This window comes from Carlito syrichta, unplaced genomic scaffold (genome assembly GCF_000164805.1).
Source record: "Carlito syrichta isolate Samal-C Ts95f unplaced genomic scaffold, Tarsius_syrichta-2.0.1 Scaffold315330, whole genome shotgun sequence".
Classification (NCBI taxonomy): Eukaryota; Metazoa; Chordata; class Mammalia; order Primates; family Tarsiidae; genus Carlito; species Carlito syrichta.
In genome coordinates this window covers 519,735-533,240 of record NW_007259426.1, presented here as the reverse complement: position 1 = coordinate 533,240, position 13,506 = coordinate 519,735, and the positions used below count along the sequence as shown (strand labels likewise).

General features: G+C 36.2%; 1 protein-coding gene across 2 annotated transcripts in view; it reads right to left on the bottom strand.

Annotated features, from left to right (window-relative positions):
* The window catches only part of MAP4K3 (mitogen-activated protein kinase kinase kinase kinase 3), a 127,989-nt gene that overhangs the window by 65,641 nt on the left and 48,842 nt on the right, over positions 1-13,506 (bottom strand). For both annotated transcript variants that reach the window (XM_008072534.2, XM_021706171.1), the window contains 6 exons: positions 12,278-12,320; positions 10,331-10,403; positions 5,061-5,192; positions 4,801-4,863; positions 4,630-4,711; positions 4,426-4,536 (listed from right to left, as the gene is read on the bottom strand). In XM_008072534.2, coding sequence (XP_008070725.1) covers positions 4,426-4,536; positions 4,630-4,711; positions 4,801-4,863; positions 5,061-5,192; positions 10,331-10,403; positions 12,278-12,320 — 504 coding nt within the window. The remainder of the gene's footprint in view (positions 1-4,425; positions 4,537-4,629; positions 4,712-4,800; positions 4,864-5,060; positions 5,193-10,330; positions 10,404-12,277; positions 12,321-13,506) is intronic.

Here is a 13,506-nt window from a genome sequence, read left to right as displayed (position 1 = left end):
CCAGCGATCCTTCCGCCTCAGCCTTCCAAGTAGCTGGAACTACAGGTGCACGCTACCACGCCCGGCTAATTTTTTTTTATTTATTGTAGAGATGAGGTCTCGCCAAGTTGCCTAGGCGGGTCTCAAACCCGCGGGCTCAGGCAATCCACTCACCTCAGCCTCCCAAGGTGCAGGATTACAGGCTGAGCCACCAAGCCCGGCTACTTTTACTTTATTAAAATAATTCTGAGGCCAGGTCCGGTGACTTCATGGCTGTAATCCCAACACTTTAGGAGGCCGTGGTAGAAGGACTGCTTGAGCCCAGGAGTTTGAGAGCAGCCTGGGCAACACAGTGAGACCTCGACTCTACAAAAACATTAAAAAAAAATTAGTCAAATGTGGTGGCATGTACCTGTGGTTCCAGCTATTCAGGAGGCTGAAGTGGAAGGATCACCTGAACCCAGGAGGTAGACGCTACAGTGAGCTATGATCATGCTACTGCAGTCCAGCCTGGGTGAGAGAGTGAGACTTTGACTCAAAAAACAAAAAAACAAAAATCTAAGTACACTGCTACCTTAATACAGAAATATTCTGAAGGTGAGTGGAATGGAGATAAGTTATTCTATGTGCTGTTAATTCATGGACATTCCTCCAACCTTCAGAAGTAAAAGAGGCCCTATTTGAAAACCTTTTGCAATTCCATCGTAAACACTCCAAGGTCTCAGCTGGCACTATTTCATGTAGGTACTGCAGCACACAATGAGTTCCTCTGAAGCTACTACCTTTGAAGGAGATATACTCTTAGACCTAAATTCGTGGAAAATGAAATTCTAAACATTGAGCTCTATTTTTAAATTCTACAAGGCAGATCAAGAACAGAACCCAAGTTAACTATTCCCAGTATATGTACATCTCAGGAAATAAAAACGCACAAATCTAAAAGAGCCCTTTATTAAAAATACTTAGGATGGTGAAACAGCAGCAAAAAGTAATTTCAAAATGAGGTATTCAGACTTTACACGTGTATATAGTGCTTGCAGTTTATAAAGTGTTTTCATGCATCTTAATGTTGAATCTTCAAAATAAATTCATGAGACAAGTATCACTCTTCATTTTGTAGATGAGGAAGCCGAGACTCAAAATTTAAGTGACAGGGCATCCAACTAGATAGCCACAGAGCTGAGAAAAACCTAGGCCTTTTTTATCAAATCTATCATGACAAATGAAACAAAAACAGGTATTACACAGGTTAGTCACACAGATTCCCAGCGAATATAGATGAAACCCATGATTATCTGTGAGAACAGTTTTACTTTCCCAGTTTAAATGGTATAGCCATAAAATTATTAAATTGTATCATGCTGTACACAGTAAATGTGTTAACATGCAGAAGAAGAAAATTATATTAAACAAAAATCAGAATCACAATCATGCCAATGTGTAATTATTTCTGAAAGAGAAATTACATGGGAATTCAACATTTAAAAACTCAAACTTTCTTCCACTAGTGTATGACCTCTAAAAAAATTGAAACTATAGTATATTTAGTAGATGTGCTAAATATTTTTAAGAGTATCCACATAACAGTTTGAATATCATAGCATGTGCTAAAATACTAGTTAGACACATCCCCAATTTGAGTGACAACACTGTGCTTAGGAATTTCAACTCTAAATCATTTGTAAATAAAAAAAAAATTATGAATTTCTCTAGGAAATTCTATGGTGAGAAGAAAAGCACCACCCTGTCCCCATCCCACCCTTGAAATAACTTGATTCTTTTATTACTTTTGCTTATTTATCACAGAGATTTATAACAATTTATAATTATAATCCCAACAACACTGTCTTGATAAGACAGATGAATTTTTTTCTGCTACATGTGGCAGCTTCTGAAGAATTTTCATTCCAGATTGCTTCTATATTTGTTTTAAAAGGATGTTGTAATTCAGTTTGACAAGTAAATAGGATAAGGTAATAGACAACAGCACAGCATTTAGTGCACTGAAAAGAATACAGGCAGTCCTTGTTTTGCAGTTTTGTTATACATGCATTTCAGTTCCCATACTTCAGTTAAATAACACCAGTTCCCTACATAGTTCAAACCTCAGTTATCACAGTATATTAACTGTAACTGCATTAAGTACAAATTTCATTGCTAGCTTTCAGTCCACAAATCACTATGTAAATAAGAGACACATTATGATCATGACTAGAGAGGAACATTAGAAAGGAATATGACAATTTGCCAAGACATAGAAAAAATATTTCTCTGTGTTAGTTATATGATGAAAAGGCAAGTTCAATACAACCTACTCAGTAAGGATACCACTAGACAAGTTAACAATCAGCATGATAAATATTTTCTTTTTTTTTTAAGACATGGTCTCACTCTGTTGCCTAGGCTGGAGTATAGTGGCATGATCATGACTCATTGTAGCCTTGACCCTAGGCTAAGGCAATCATCTGCCTCAGGAACCTAAGTAGCTGGTACTGCAGGTGTATGCCACCACTCCAGCTAATTTTTTATAGAGAAAAGGTCTTGCTATGATGCCTAACTCCTAGGCTCAAGTAATCCTCCCATCTTCATCTCCCAAAGTGCTGGGATCACAGGTGTGAGTCATTGCACACCGCCCAGGATAAATTTTTTAACAAAAAATGAAACACTTTGATTCTCAATGGTCCCAATATTTATATTGTACTGTAAATAAATAATAGTTTTTGCTATTTATTCACTTTCCTATACATTTATAACTGACAGTAACAGAGTTTATAATGCCCTGACAAAAAATTTTAAAGGTCATCAAAAAATTATAATTTTTCCCACTGATTATCAAGATTGCTTTGTAGGGCTTTCAGCTTATATGGTCATTTTTACAGTCTCATACTACTGTGCAAATCAAGGACTGCCTACATACCAAATAAGAGTAGAAGAGTTTATTAAAGTTAAGTTTTTAGCAAACAAAATCAAGCAAAACAACAAAAAATAACTTTCTCCCTAGTACAAGTATAAGGTCAATAATATATTACATTTCTTAAGTTTTTATGCTCCAAGCTCCTTTTCCAGACTTTTTTTTTTGAGTCAGAGTCTCACTCTGTCACCCAAACTGGAGTGTAGTGGCACGTTCACAGCAACCCCAGCGGCTCAGGTGATCCTTCCGCCTCAGCCTTCCAAACAGCGGAACTATAGGTACAAGCTACCATGCCCGGTTAATTTTTTGATTTATTGTAGAGACAAGGTCTTACCAAGTTGTCAAGGCTGGTCTTGAACCCCTGGGCTCAAGTAATCCTCTTACCTCGGCCTCCCAAAGTGCTGAGATTACAGGCTTGAGCCACTGCACCCGGCCACAAAAGGATTTGTCAGAGTTATATAAAGATGGCAAGTTAGAACAGTGCTGAGTTGATAGGTTCTCTCTGATTTAAGCCTATCTGTGACCACCTTTTTAACTGCTGAGATATTCCTTCAATATCATCAGTTTGAAATTCCAACATTTATAAGTGCCTTCCAAAAAGCCAGCAGAGTTCAAGGCTGTTCTGTTACAGACCTAACAACAGAATTCTGCCACAACACATATACCGTTTATCTTAGCTGCTACAACTACTAGCTATGCTAGGAATGTCAAATTTCTAACAGAAGTGAAGCTTGCATTACTATCAAGGCTTCTGTCATAGTAGGGCTATTTTATTCTCTAACAACTATACTGGCTCACTTGTAACATTTCCATCGTGGATAAGTAGTATTCTAGTCATCAGCAAAATCAGGCCTATACTTCCTACTGACCTCTAACAATTCATGAAGTATAACATGAAGACTCTTTATGTTTAAGAGAAAAGTTCTTGCTCCATCACCCAGTGTGATTCAGCTCACTGTAGTTTTAAAATCCTGGGCTCAAGCAATCCTTCCACCTCAGCCTCCTGAGTAGCTGAGACTACCAGTGTACACAACCACACTTGAGTAATTTTTTTGTGTGTGGTGATGGGGTTTCCCTGTGTAGTCCAGGTTGGTCTCTGACTCCTAGCCTCAAGCCATCTTCCAGTCTTGGTCTCCCAAAACACTGGGATTGACGGGCACGAACACCTGGTTGAGGATTCTTTTTGAGAAGCAAACTAGAGGAATTTTGAATATTCTAACATCTTGTTTAGCTGCTTCCCATTTGTATTCCCTTTTACAGTGGATGATTTATTTGGCAACTTCATCTAAAATGATTATTTTGAAATTACTATGGTAATTTATGGACTAAATGATCTGCCTTTGCCATTTTCAGACAAGAGTCACCTACAAGTAGCCAATCAAAAGAAAATCTAGCACATAATTTCCCAGAATAGATAAAGTCAAAGGATTAACTATTTTCACAAGAGCTTTTTTACTTAAACCAGACCCAGAAATCCAAAATCTTGATTTTGAGATCTACTCTCTCTCTCTCCAGTTGGTAAAAACAATTCTTACCTCAGGATCATCATCATCAAAATCATGGTAAGTGGAATGATCTGGATTATTCACTTTGTCCAACAGCTCAATTGCCAAAGAACGTGTCAAAGGTTGTGTGACAAAAGGGTGCTATACAAATAAAATATCATACAGAACACTTTTTAGAAATCTTATTGAATGACATGATTTCAAAAATATATGCATATAGGGGAAAATTAATACCTGTAATAACTTTTCAGCATTAGGTCTTTTTTTTGGATTTTTGGTAAGTGCCATTTTCACAAAATGATGAAAACTATTTGACCTGAAAAATTTTGAAAATTACACTTTTACATTTCAATTCTTTTTTTTTGTTCATCTCACTATAAAAGTAAATAACACAAAAATACTTACCACTTCATTTTATCCTTTAGTTTAGGAGGCTGAAAGTTGCTTTTTGTCATTAGAAATAATGCTCTGAAAAATCAACAAGTCATTACACAGCATTTTAATATTTCACATTTTAAGACATAATACAAATTCTATAACTAGGTATTCCCAAATAAGGCAAAGCAAGGCTAAGAAACTCATATGTGTTTGTGCCATAATAAGTAATACTAAGAGGGGGAAAAAACTCATTTAAGCATAGGATTCTTTAGCTATGACACACTGACCTCATTGGGTGCAGGTCAAACATAGGAGGCTGCAGCTCGGCAAGTTCTATGGCCGTGATCCCTACTGCCCAGAGATCGCACAGCTGATTATACCCCCCTTTCCTCTCAACAGCTGCCACTTCTGGAGCCATCCTGTAAGAAATATTCCAGAAGAGAAAAACCTGTTTATTGTATTTTCCTTCATGCTCCACGACTGGCACATGGAATTAACACTATCTAAATTACAACCTATTCAGGCCTTGATTTTTGAAAAATAAATATGTAGTACATAAAAGGCCCACCCTTTCCAAGGTTTTGACATCGGATAAGACCCTACATCCCAAGCCCCTCCTTTGTTACTGTGTTATACTACTTCCTAAGAGATACGTAATTATAATAGAGCAATAGGCCCAAAATTCATCTACACCCCAATCTGTTCACTGTACATGCAAAATTCTATAAAGAAATAACATTTGCAATAAATAATCTATAATTTTTAGCTCTACTCTCTTATAGCAAAAATCTGCAATCTGGCCTGTTTTTACCTCACCACAATTATTCTGTGGGGCACCAATAACATTCATATTTAGTATTTAATTCATATTTACTACAAACTTATTTGAAATTTTTTCAGTTTGATTACAATAATGGAAACGTTACATAAACGAGGTTTACTTTTGACAAATGTATATATTCAGAAGAAAATTACCCAAATTCAGTAATTTTGTTTCTTTTAACTCTGCTAGTCTTATTTTAATTATACATCTATAAATTTCTACTTGACTGATTTAAGTAATTAATTTTCAAATACAAAATTTTTTAATTGTAAGCAGTAAGTTTTATCTTTTAAATAAAATTTGGATTTTAAAGGTAATATTTTCCCTTTTCCCCCAATTCTGTGTTTGTTCATACAGAATTTAACTTTTTGGATATATATTTTCTGTTTGTATGTGTAGATGTGGGTCCACGTGTAAACTGCAACACTGTTATACCACAGTATGGTCAGCTCAGGGCCTTCAGTGCATCCATCACAAGAGTAACACACGTTCTAAACAATAGTTTTTAAAAGTAATGGATTGAGATAAACATCAACTTTTCAACATCAAGAGCAATTTAAAAAGGTGGCCTTACAAATATACATTTTTCTTCCTGGTATGATTTCAGGAACAATAAGTAAGTCAGTAAACGTAAAAACAAAAAACTAACTTTCAAAATGCTTGGTCATGAAATTTTTTTCATTTGAAAGGAGCTCTTATGAAAACTTAAAATCATCATCAGAAAAGTTAATTTAAAGTATGTCTGATGATATTTTACTGCACACAGGTGCAATGCTCTTAACTCACCTCCCGTAACCAGCTCACCTCATGCGCTGAGGCTGATTCCTCCATAAAACACAAGGATAAATCCCAGCTAGCACACTTCTACTTCTACCAGCTAAGGTGTGCTGCTTTTCAGTCAAGTGGGTTTCTCTCTAAATTTGTTTTATTTCAGTTATTTGCTATTGTAAATCCATAATTTAGTTAAATATGATGAAGATGGATTTATTATGAAGGTTAAAAAATTAGTGAATGAGTTAGAAAAACCTGTTAAAGACAAATTTCCAAAGAAAAGTAAAGAAATCCAGACAAATTAGGTAAGAACATGACAACTTTAAAAGACTGGGAAGGTTACAGACCACAAGATTCCATTTGTATGACATTCACGGAAAAGGCAAAATTACAGAAACAGAAATCAGATTGGGGTTACAAGAGGCTAAGGTGGGGGAGACAATTTACTAACAATGGACAAAAGGAAATTTTTTTGATGACACTAATCTGTTTCATTTTGATTGTGGTGGTGTTTCTCATCACCACAGCATACAAGTTTCTCAATATTTATAAAATTGTACTCCTGTAAGGGTAAATATACCTCAATAGACCAAAGGGGGAAAAATTCCATGATTTGCAAGTTTAAATTCTCACTACATCTTAGAAAACACAGAGTGGGAAATGTTGATGCATTATGGGTGTGGTTTGCACTACTAACGTGGAACTCTAATAAATGATCCACTCAAAGAAAAGGTCTTGTGCTGTATCAAAAGATTGTTGAATAAATGTGCATCAGGGTCTGAAATTGAAATAAAATGTTTAGGGTACATTTTATTTTGAGAATTGCTACTTCAGCAGACTTTTAAAAATAACTGCCAACCTAATTACTTTGAAAGAGATATCAAGATTCTATATCCCAAGAGTTTAGGTGGGAAAAACAGATATAGAGAGGAAATACAGATAAAGTGCTCCGAAAATTAAGTTTATCCAATTCACAATTTCACATGTTACCAAGATACTGCCCACTCTAGTGTAAGAGAAATGGCATCAGTTTTTAATCTCTGTAACTGGAGTTGGAGATCAGTCACCATCAATAAACATCTAGTGAATATCGGTACAGTGTCAGGCTAAACTTGGAGGTTCAATGAGAGAGTTCCTCCAGATGTCTAAAGTAAGATTGAGAAGATAGGGTATGTAGAAAGATAGAAATCAGCCCCAAACAATAAAGAGGAGAACAAGAAAAATACAAAACACATATACCATTTTTGAAAAATCTGGGAGACACATTTTATTTAGAACCATAACAGACAGGAAAATAGTACAAGACGCATCACAGGAGGCAAGGCAACCCTAAGAGGGTGCTGAGAAAAAGAACAGAAACCAGCTAGTCTCAAAGAATCCCAGAAATGCTGACAAGTTAGGGTTAAAAAGCTGCAAAAGTAGGGCTGAAGTTGGGTTGAAAAGAGAAATATTAAAGTGTCAACAATCCCCCAGATACTGCTCTCATTCATTAAGACCCCTCCCTCTTCCCATCAGATAAGGATAAAGACACACAAGACAGGATTCAGACTTCAACATACAAGGAACAAAGAAGGAAGGGGTAGAAGGTAGAGGCCAAGACTGAGGAGAAGAGTGTGTGCAGAACAGCGAGTTCCTGGCTTCCTTCACTTGACCTGTTCTAGGACCTAACAACCAGGTTCACATCCTACCTCCCATGCACAGTTACAAATCAGTTTTCAGTGTCTTGCTCTTCAATGTGAACCAAAATATAAGGATTATGAGAAATCTGAGGGAAGCCTTCATCATGAAAGTATGAATGTAAAAAGTTGAGGAACTCTTAGAGAATGAGCAATAAATACTTTTAAAAGGGAGAGAAAATAAGGCTGGGCATGGTGGCTCATGCCTGTAATCCCAGCACTTTGGGAGGCTGAGGCAAGAGGATCGCCTGAGTCCAGGAGTTCAAAACCAGCCTGGGCAACATGGCAAGACCCTGTCTCTACAATAAATCAAAAAAAGTAGCAGGACATGATGGCATGTGCCAACTACTTGGAAGGCTGAGGCAGAAGGACTGTGCGAGCCCAGTAGGTTGAGGCTGTGGTAGCTGTGATTGTGCCACTGCACTCCACCCTGGGCAACAGAGTGAGACTCGGACTCCAAAAAAAAAAGAGAGAGAGAATATAAAAAAGTCAGTGGATTAATCTCAGTGGTCTAAGGTGTAACTAATGAATTTCAGAAAGAGAAAGCAGAAAAAACACAGCAAAGAAATTATCAAAGAAGTAATATAAGAGAATTTCCCAGAAACGACATGAATCTCTATCTCTGGACTGAAAAGTACAAATGCCAAATACAATAAATAAAAGTAAAAACAACCAAAAACCAAAAACTCTGAGGTGTACCACTAAGGAATATCAAAACACCAGGAATGATTATAGGGGCAGAGGATACATTCAATTATCATGCATCTAATGGCAACACTTCTCAGGGGCACCACAGAAAAGATGACACTGGCGTAATACCTCAAAGATCCCAACCTAGCCTCCTAAACCCACCCAAATGACCACTCATGGGCGAGGCTAGACATGGAAAGTCTCAAAAATTTTACTCCCCATGCAGAAAGATATGAAAACATGTTTCACACACACAAAAAAAGAAAGTAAATCATGAAAGAGAAAGCCCTGGAATCTGAAAAAGAAAACCTAAGCTAAAGATGGTAAACACATAGGGCAGAGATATTCAAAAGAGCTACAGAATAAACAGTCCAGATGGAATAGGAGGGAAGGGGACTCCGGGAAAGAGCACTTCAGAAAAACAACAATTTAAGACAAAACCAACCAATCAACCAACCAACCAACCAAAAATAAGGCTGACATAACTGGACAGACTTTATGGTATGGAAAATTATATAGGGGAAAACATTTCTTTCAGAACAGGAAGTGTTAACGGATTCAACAACAAAAAACTAAGTGTATCAAAAATTAAATTATTACAATCAGGGAAAAATTTCAAGGAAGTATAATAATAGTATATTAATGGACTCAGCAAGCACATTGGAAAGGTAAGATGATCTGAAGCTAAGATCTTAACCTATAATAACACAAAATGATGGATAATGCTAAAGACAGCAGAAGATACAACTAGAAGAGTTTTTCTTATAAGCTTTCTTAACACTATTTGACTTTGAAAATACATATTTGATAAGGTCAAACTGATGTCAAATGGTATATATCATACCCTCATGCCAAAAATTGGCAGTAACAATTAGTGCTGCACCTCTGCTGATGAGCCCAGCAGGAGGGAAAGATTAATCACAATACATACTGGAAACAGAGGTGAAGAAAGATGAAAGCATCTGTGAATACATTTGGTATGTGTAGGAACAAGAGAGGTTGGTCTTTCCAGCAAAGCCAGAACTGTATCAAGGTTCCTGAAAGCCACATCAATCTTTATATTTATTTATTTTTTTGAGTTAGGGTCTCACTCTATCGCCCAGGCTGGAATGCAGTGGCACGATCACAGCTCACTGCAGCCTCAAACTCTTGGGCTCACGTGATCGCCTACCTCAGCCTCCCAAGTGGCTGGGACTACAGGCATGTGCCATCATGCCTGGTTAATTTTTTTATTTTTTTGTAGCAATAAGATGCCTTTAAGGTTCCCTTTGTTACCTAGGCTGATCTAGAAACCCTGGGCTCAAGCAATCCTCCCACCTCAGCCTCCCAAAGTGCTGAGATTATAGGCAAAAACCAACCGTGACCAGATTATATCAATCTTTAAAGCCTTTTCTGCTTAACAAAAAATAACATGATAGAACATACTTTGGCTATGTCAGTCATCCACAAGCATACATGCCTAAGTTATTTTACTTGTGGATGACTTTTTTCTTAATTTGTCTTAGTACTAACATTTTGACCAGTCTATTTTTTAGAAATGCTGTATCCAATAATAATAGAACAACAAAACATCAAGTATCAATTAAAATACAATTACCAATATGGTGTGCCAATGAAAGACTTCCGTTTGGCAATTGTAGCTGTTATCTGTGCAGATACTCCAAAATCAGCTATCGAAAAAAATGAGAAACATTTAGAAAAGAAAACTGAGAGAAGATAAAATTTTTTAAGGCAATATGAGAATAAATTTTAATAATTACTCATAAGTTAATTTCACAGAAGTATGAGATACTTTCAAACATCACATTAATTTTTTTTTTCCCAGAGACTGGGTCTCACTCCGTCAACCTGGGCTAGAGTCACATTAAAATTTTTAACTTCAATGAATTAGTCTTTTTTTTTTGAGACAGGGTCTTGATCCGTCGCCCAGGCTGGAGTGCAATAGTGTAGTCACAGCTCACTGTATTCTTGAACTCCTGTGCTCAAGTGATCCTTATTCCCATCTTAGCCTCCTGAGTGGCTGGGGCTACAGGCATACTCCACCATGCCTCGCTAACTTAAAAAAACATTTTTTTTTTTTAAAGAAACGGGATCTCACTACATTGTCCAGGCTGATCTCAAACTACTGGTCTCAGCCTCCCAAAGTACTGAGATTACTGGCGTGAGCCACTACACCTGGCATGGACTAGCATTAAAATACCACAATGTAGTTGGTGTGCATCATAGCCAAATAAATTCCCACAGGTTCCCACATAAATCAAATGACAAGCGATAACTCCAATGAGAAAGAGATAGGTGAGAGCTCTAAACTGCCAGACTTATCAATATTATACTTTCTAATTCCCAGGACTTGAAAATTCCAGGAATATCACTGGAAGAAATCTTTAATCAATATCATAACTTTATTCACTATCCACATATCCGTGATGACTGACATCAAATAAACCAGTTAAGTCTACTGGCAAATCCATGTAGCTTGAAAAGACACCTAAACAGAATATTCCCAAACTAATTTAGCAATACATTCTAGTAACAATATCAATCACTATCAGGAAATTTATTTTTATGTGATTTATTATCATTCTTTAAGATAACTTTTGAGTTGTAATATTTTCTAGTTTTATAATGATATTATTAAATCTTTCTAAGTTAAAATATATCATAAACAGTATATCTTTCAGTGAGGCACATAACACTGGCGCAAAATATCAAACTGCTAAGCAATCAGTAGATAACTGAAAAGAATTTATCTTTTCTGCTATTCCCACATTTAGAGATTGTTTAGGAAAACTTTATCATATGCTGATTATTAGATACATATTTTAAAGTCTGATTAGTTCTACAGTAAGCTATAGTTCAACAGTTTTATTTATATTTTCATAAAACCATTCACAATTTTGATTTATCCTATAGAAATAATTCAAAATAATTGTCTCATTTGTTACTAAACACTTCATTTAAAACCTAACAGATATGACTTTGTTCATAAAACGACTATACAGAACATTTGTTCTGTCTTAACCTTTCAAATTCAGTCATTTAGGTTTTGAATTTTTAGTAACTTTAACAATCAAAAGTTACAAAATGAAATATAAGTTACTGTTTGGAATAAAGGAACATTCAGTATCTAAACTGTGTTTCTGAATAAATAATTCTGTATTTTATTTTAAAAGCTGACATAAAGAATGTAGGATTTTTTGGAGTCGCCAATTTTTTGATATTTGTTTGTTTTATTTTTTGGTTACAAGATGAGTTTGTACAATTTCTTACTAGAAGTCACATTGCTGGGTGTAGAGGTGAATTAATTCCCAGACGATATTCTTTCACAATATATTTACAACCCATCTATCTTATGTGCAAGGCCAGACTTCATCTCTGCTTAAGAGAAGAGGAAGTGGCTACAGAAAGGTAACATATGCCCTGTGGTGAGATTTCCACCTAAATACACAGACCAGACACTGGACCAGGAAAAGTCTGATCCTACAATGGAAAACACTATGCTGTAGACAGATTTGTGCATGTGAAAAAAATCCCGTTTACTTACCCAATTTCACATGACCATTATCCGTCAATAGAATGTTAGCTCCCTTCAAAGTAAGAACATTTTAGTTAAAGTAGGAAACGGACATTTTATCAGCACATATCATAAATATACATATTTAAAATAATCACAGCCAAAGAAATAGAAATACTTAAAATTTAAAGTGTGCTTAATCAAAATGTTAAATCAATTCATAGGATAATTTGCTGTCCACTTTTTAGGCAATTTAACTATAAAATATTCTGCCTTGCAAAAAAGCTGCTACTAACATACTATGAATGTTAATGTAAAAGTGATATATTAGAACAACTATTATAATACTGTAAGAAAAGGATTGACAGTAGTGGGAAACTGCGGGGGCGGGGGCAGGGAGGTGGGATTGGCAGTAGTGGGAATCTGCCTGGGGAAGGGGGGGGCACACCTCATCAGCAAGGGTACCTGCACAATGCATATTTGTATACCTAACCCTGAACTGTACCCCCCAATTTTAAAATAAAAAATTTAAAGATGAGGAAAAAAATATTCTTAACACAAATAAATGATAAATGCTTGAGGTGGTAGAAAAAAAAGTGATATATTAGTTTTCATCTAAATATTATTTCCTCACCAATCAAACATTATTACACTAAAATGTAATTTCACAATAGTATTTTCAATTGCTTGTATCATACTGTAAACTTGTTCCCTATTTCCTGATTTAAAAAAAAAAAAGAACCTCCCTTTCTAGAAAGTCACCATCAGCTGAACCAGTGCCAGTACGTGAGACTGTTCCTTGCTGTTTCGCTCATGAAGCTTCTGCCCCAAGTGCCTTATACAAAGAGTGTGGAGGACAGGAAGCTTACCAAGAACATGAAGCCATCTATCCTATGTGCCTTGCCTAAGCTCTTGCAAAAAGTTTAGGTGCATCCAGTATATAAAAAAACTAGTCATAGGCCCATAGAATTGAAATGTTACCTGTCTGCATGATCTGGTAGCGTTTTAGCCATTTTTACTTTTTGATCTAAGTTCAAAGAAGATGATAATGCCAACTTCATTTACAGTAAGTTCAAAGCTTTGGGAAGAAGTGGAAATACTATATTCCAAAAGTATTGCAGGCTTCCCCCATCCTTTTTCTGCAAGCAGTCTCTTTAGTCCAAGGGGTGCCATCAATCATGTTTTGGGGGGAAAAATTACTGGGAACCCTCCTGCCCCCAATCATGAGGAAGAAATAGCAGAAGGCTAGGGGTTGGGGG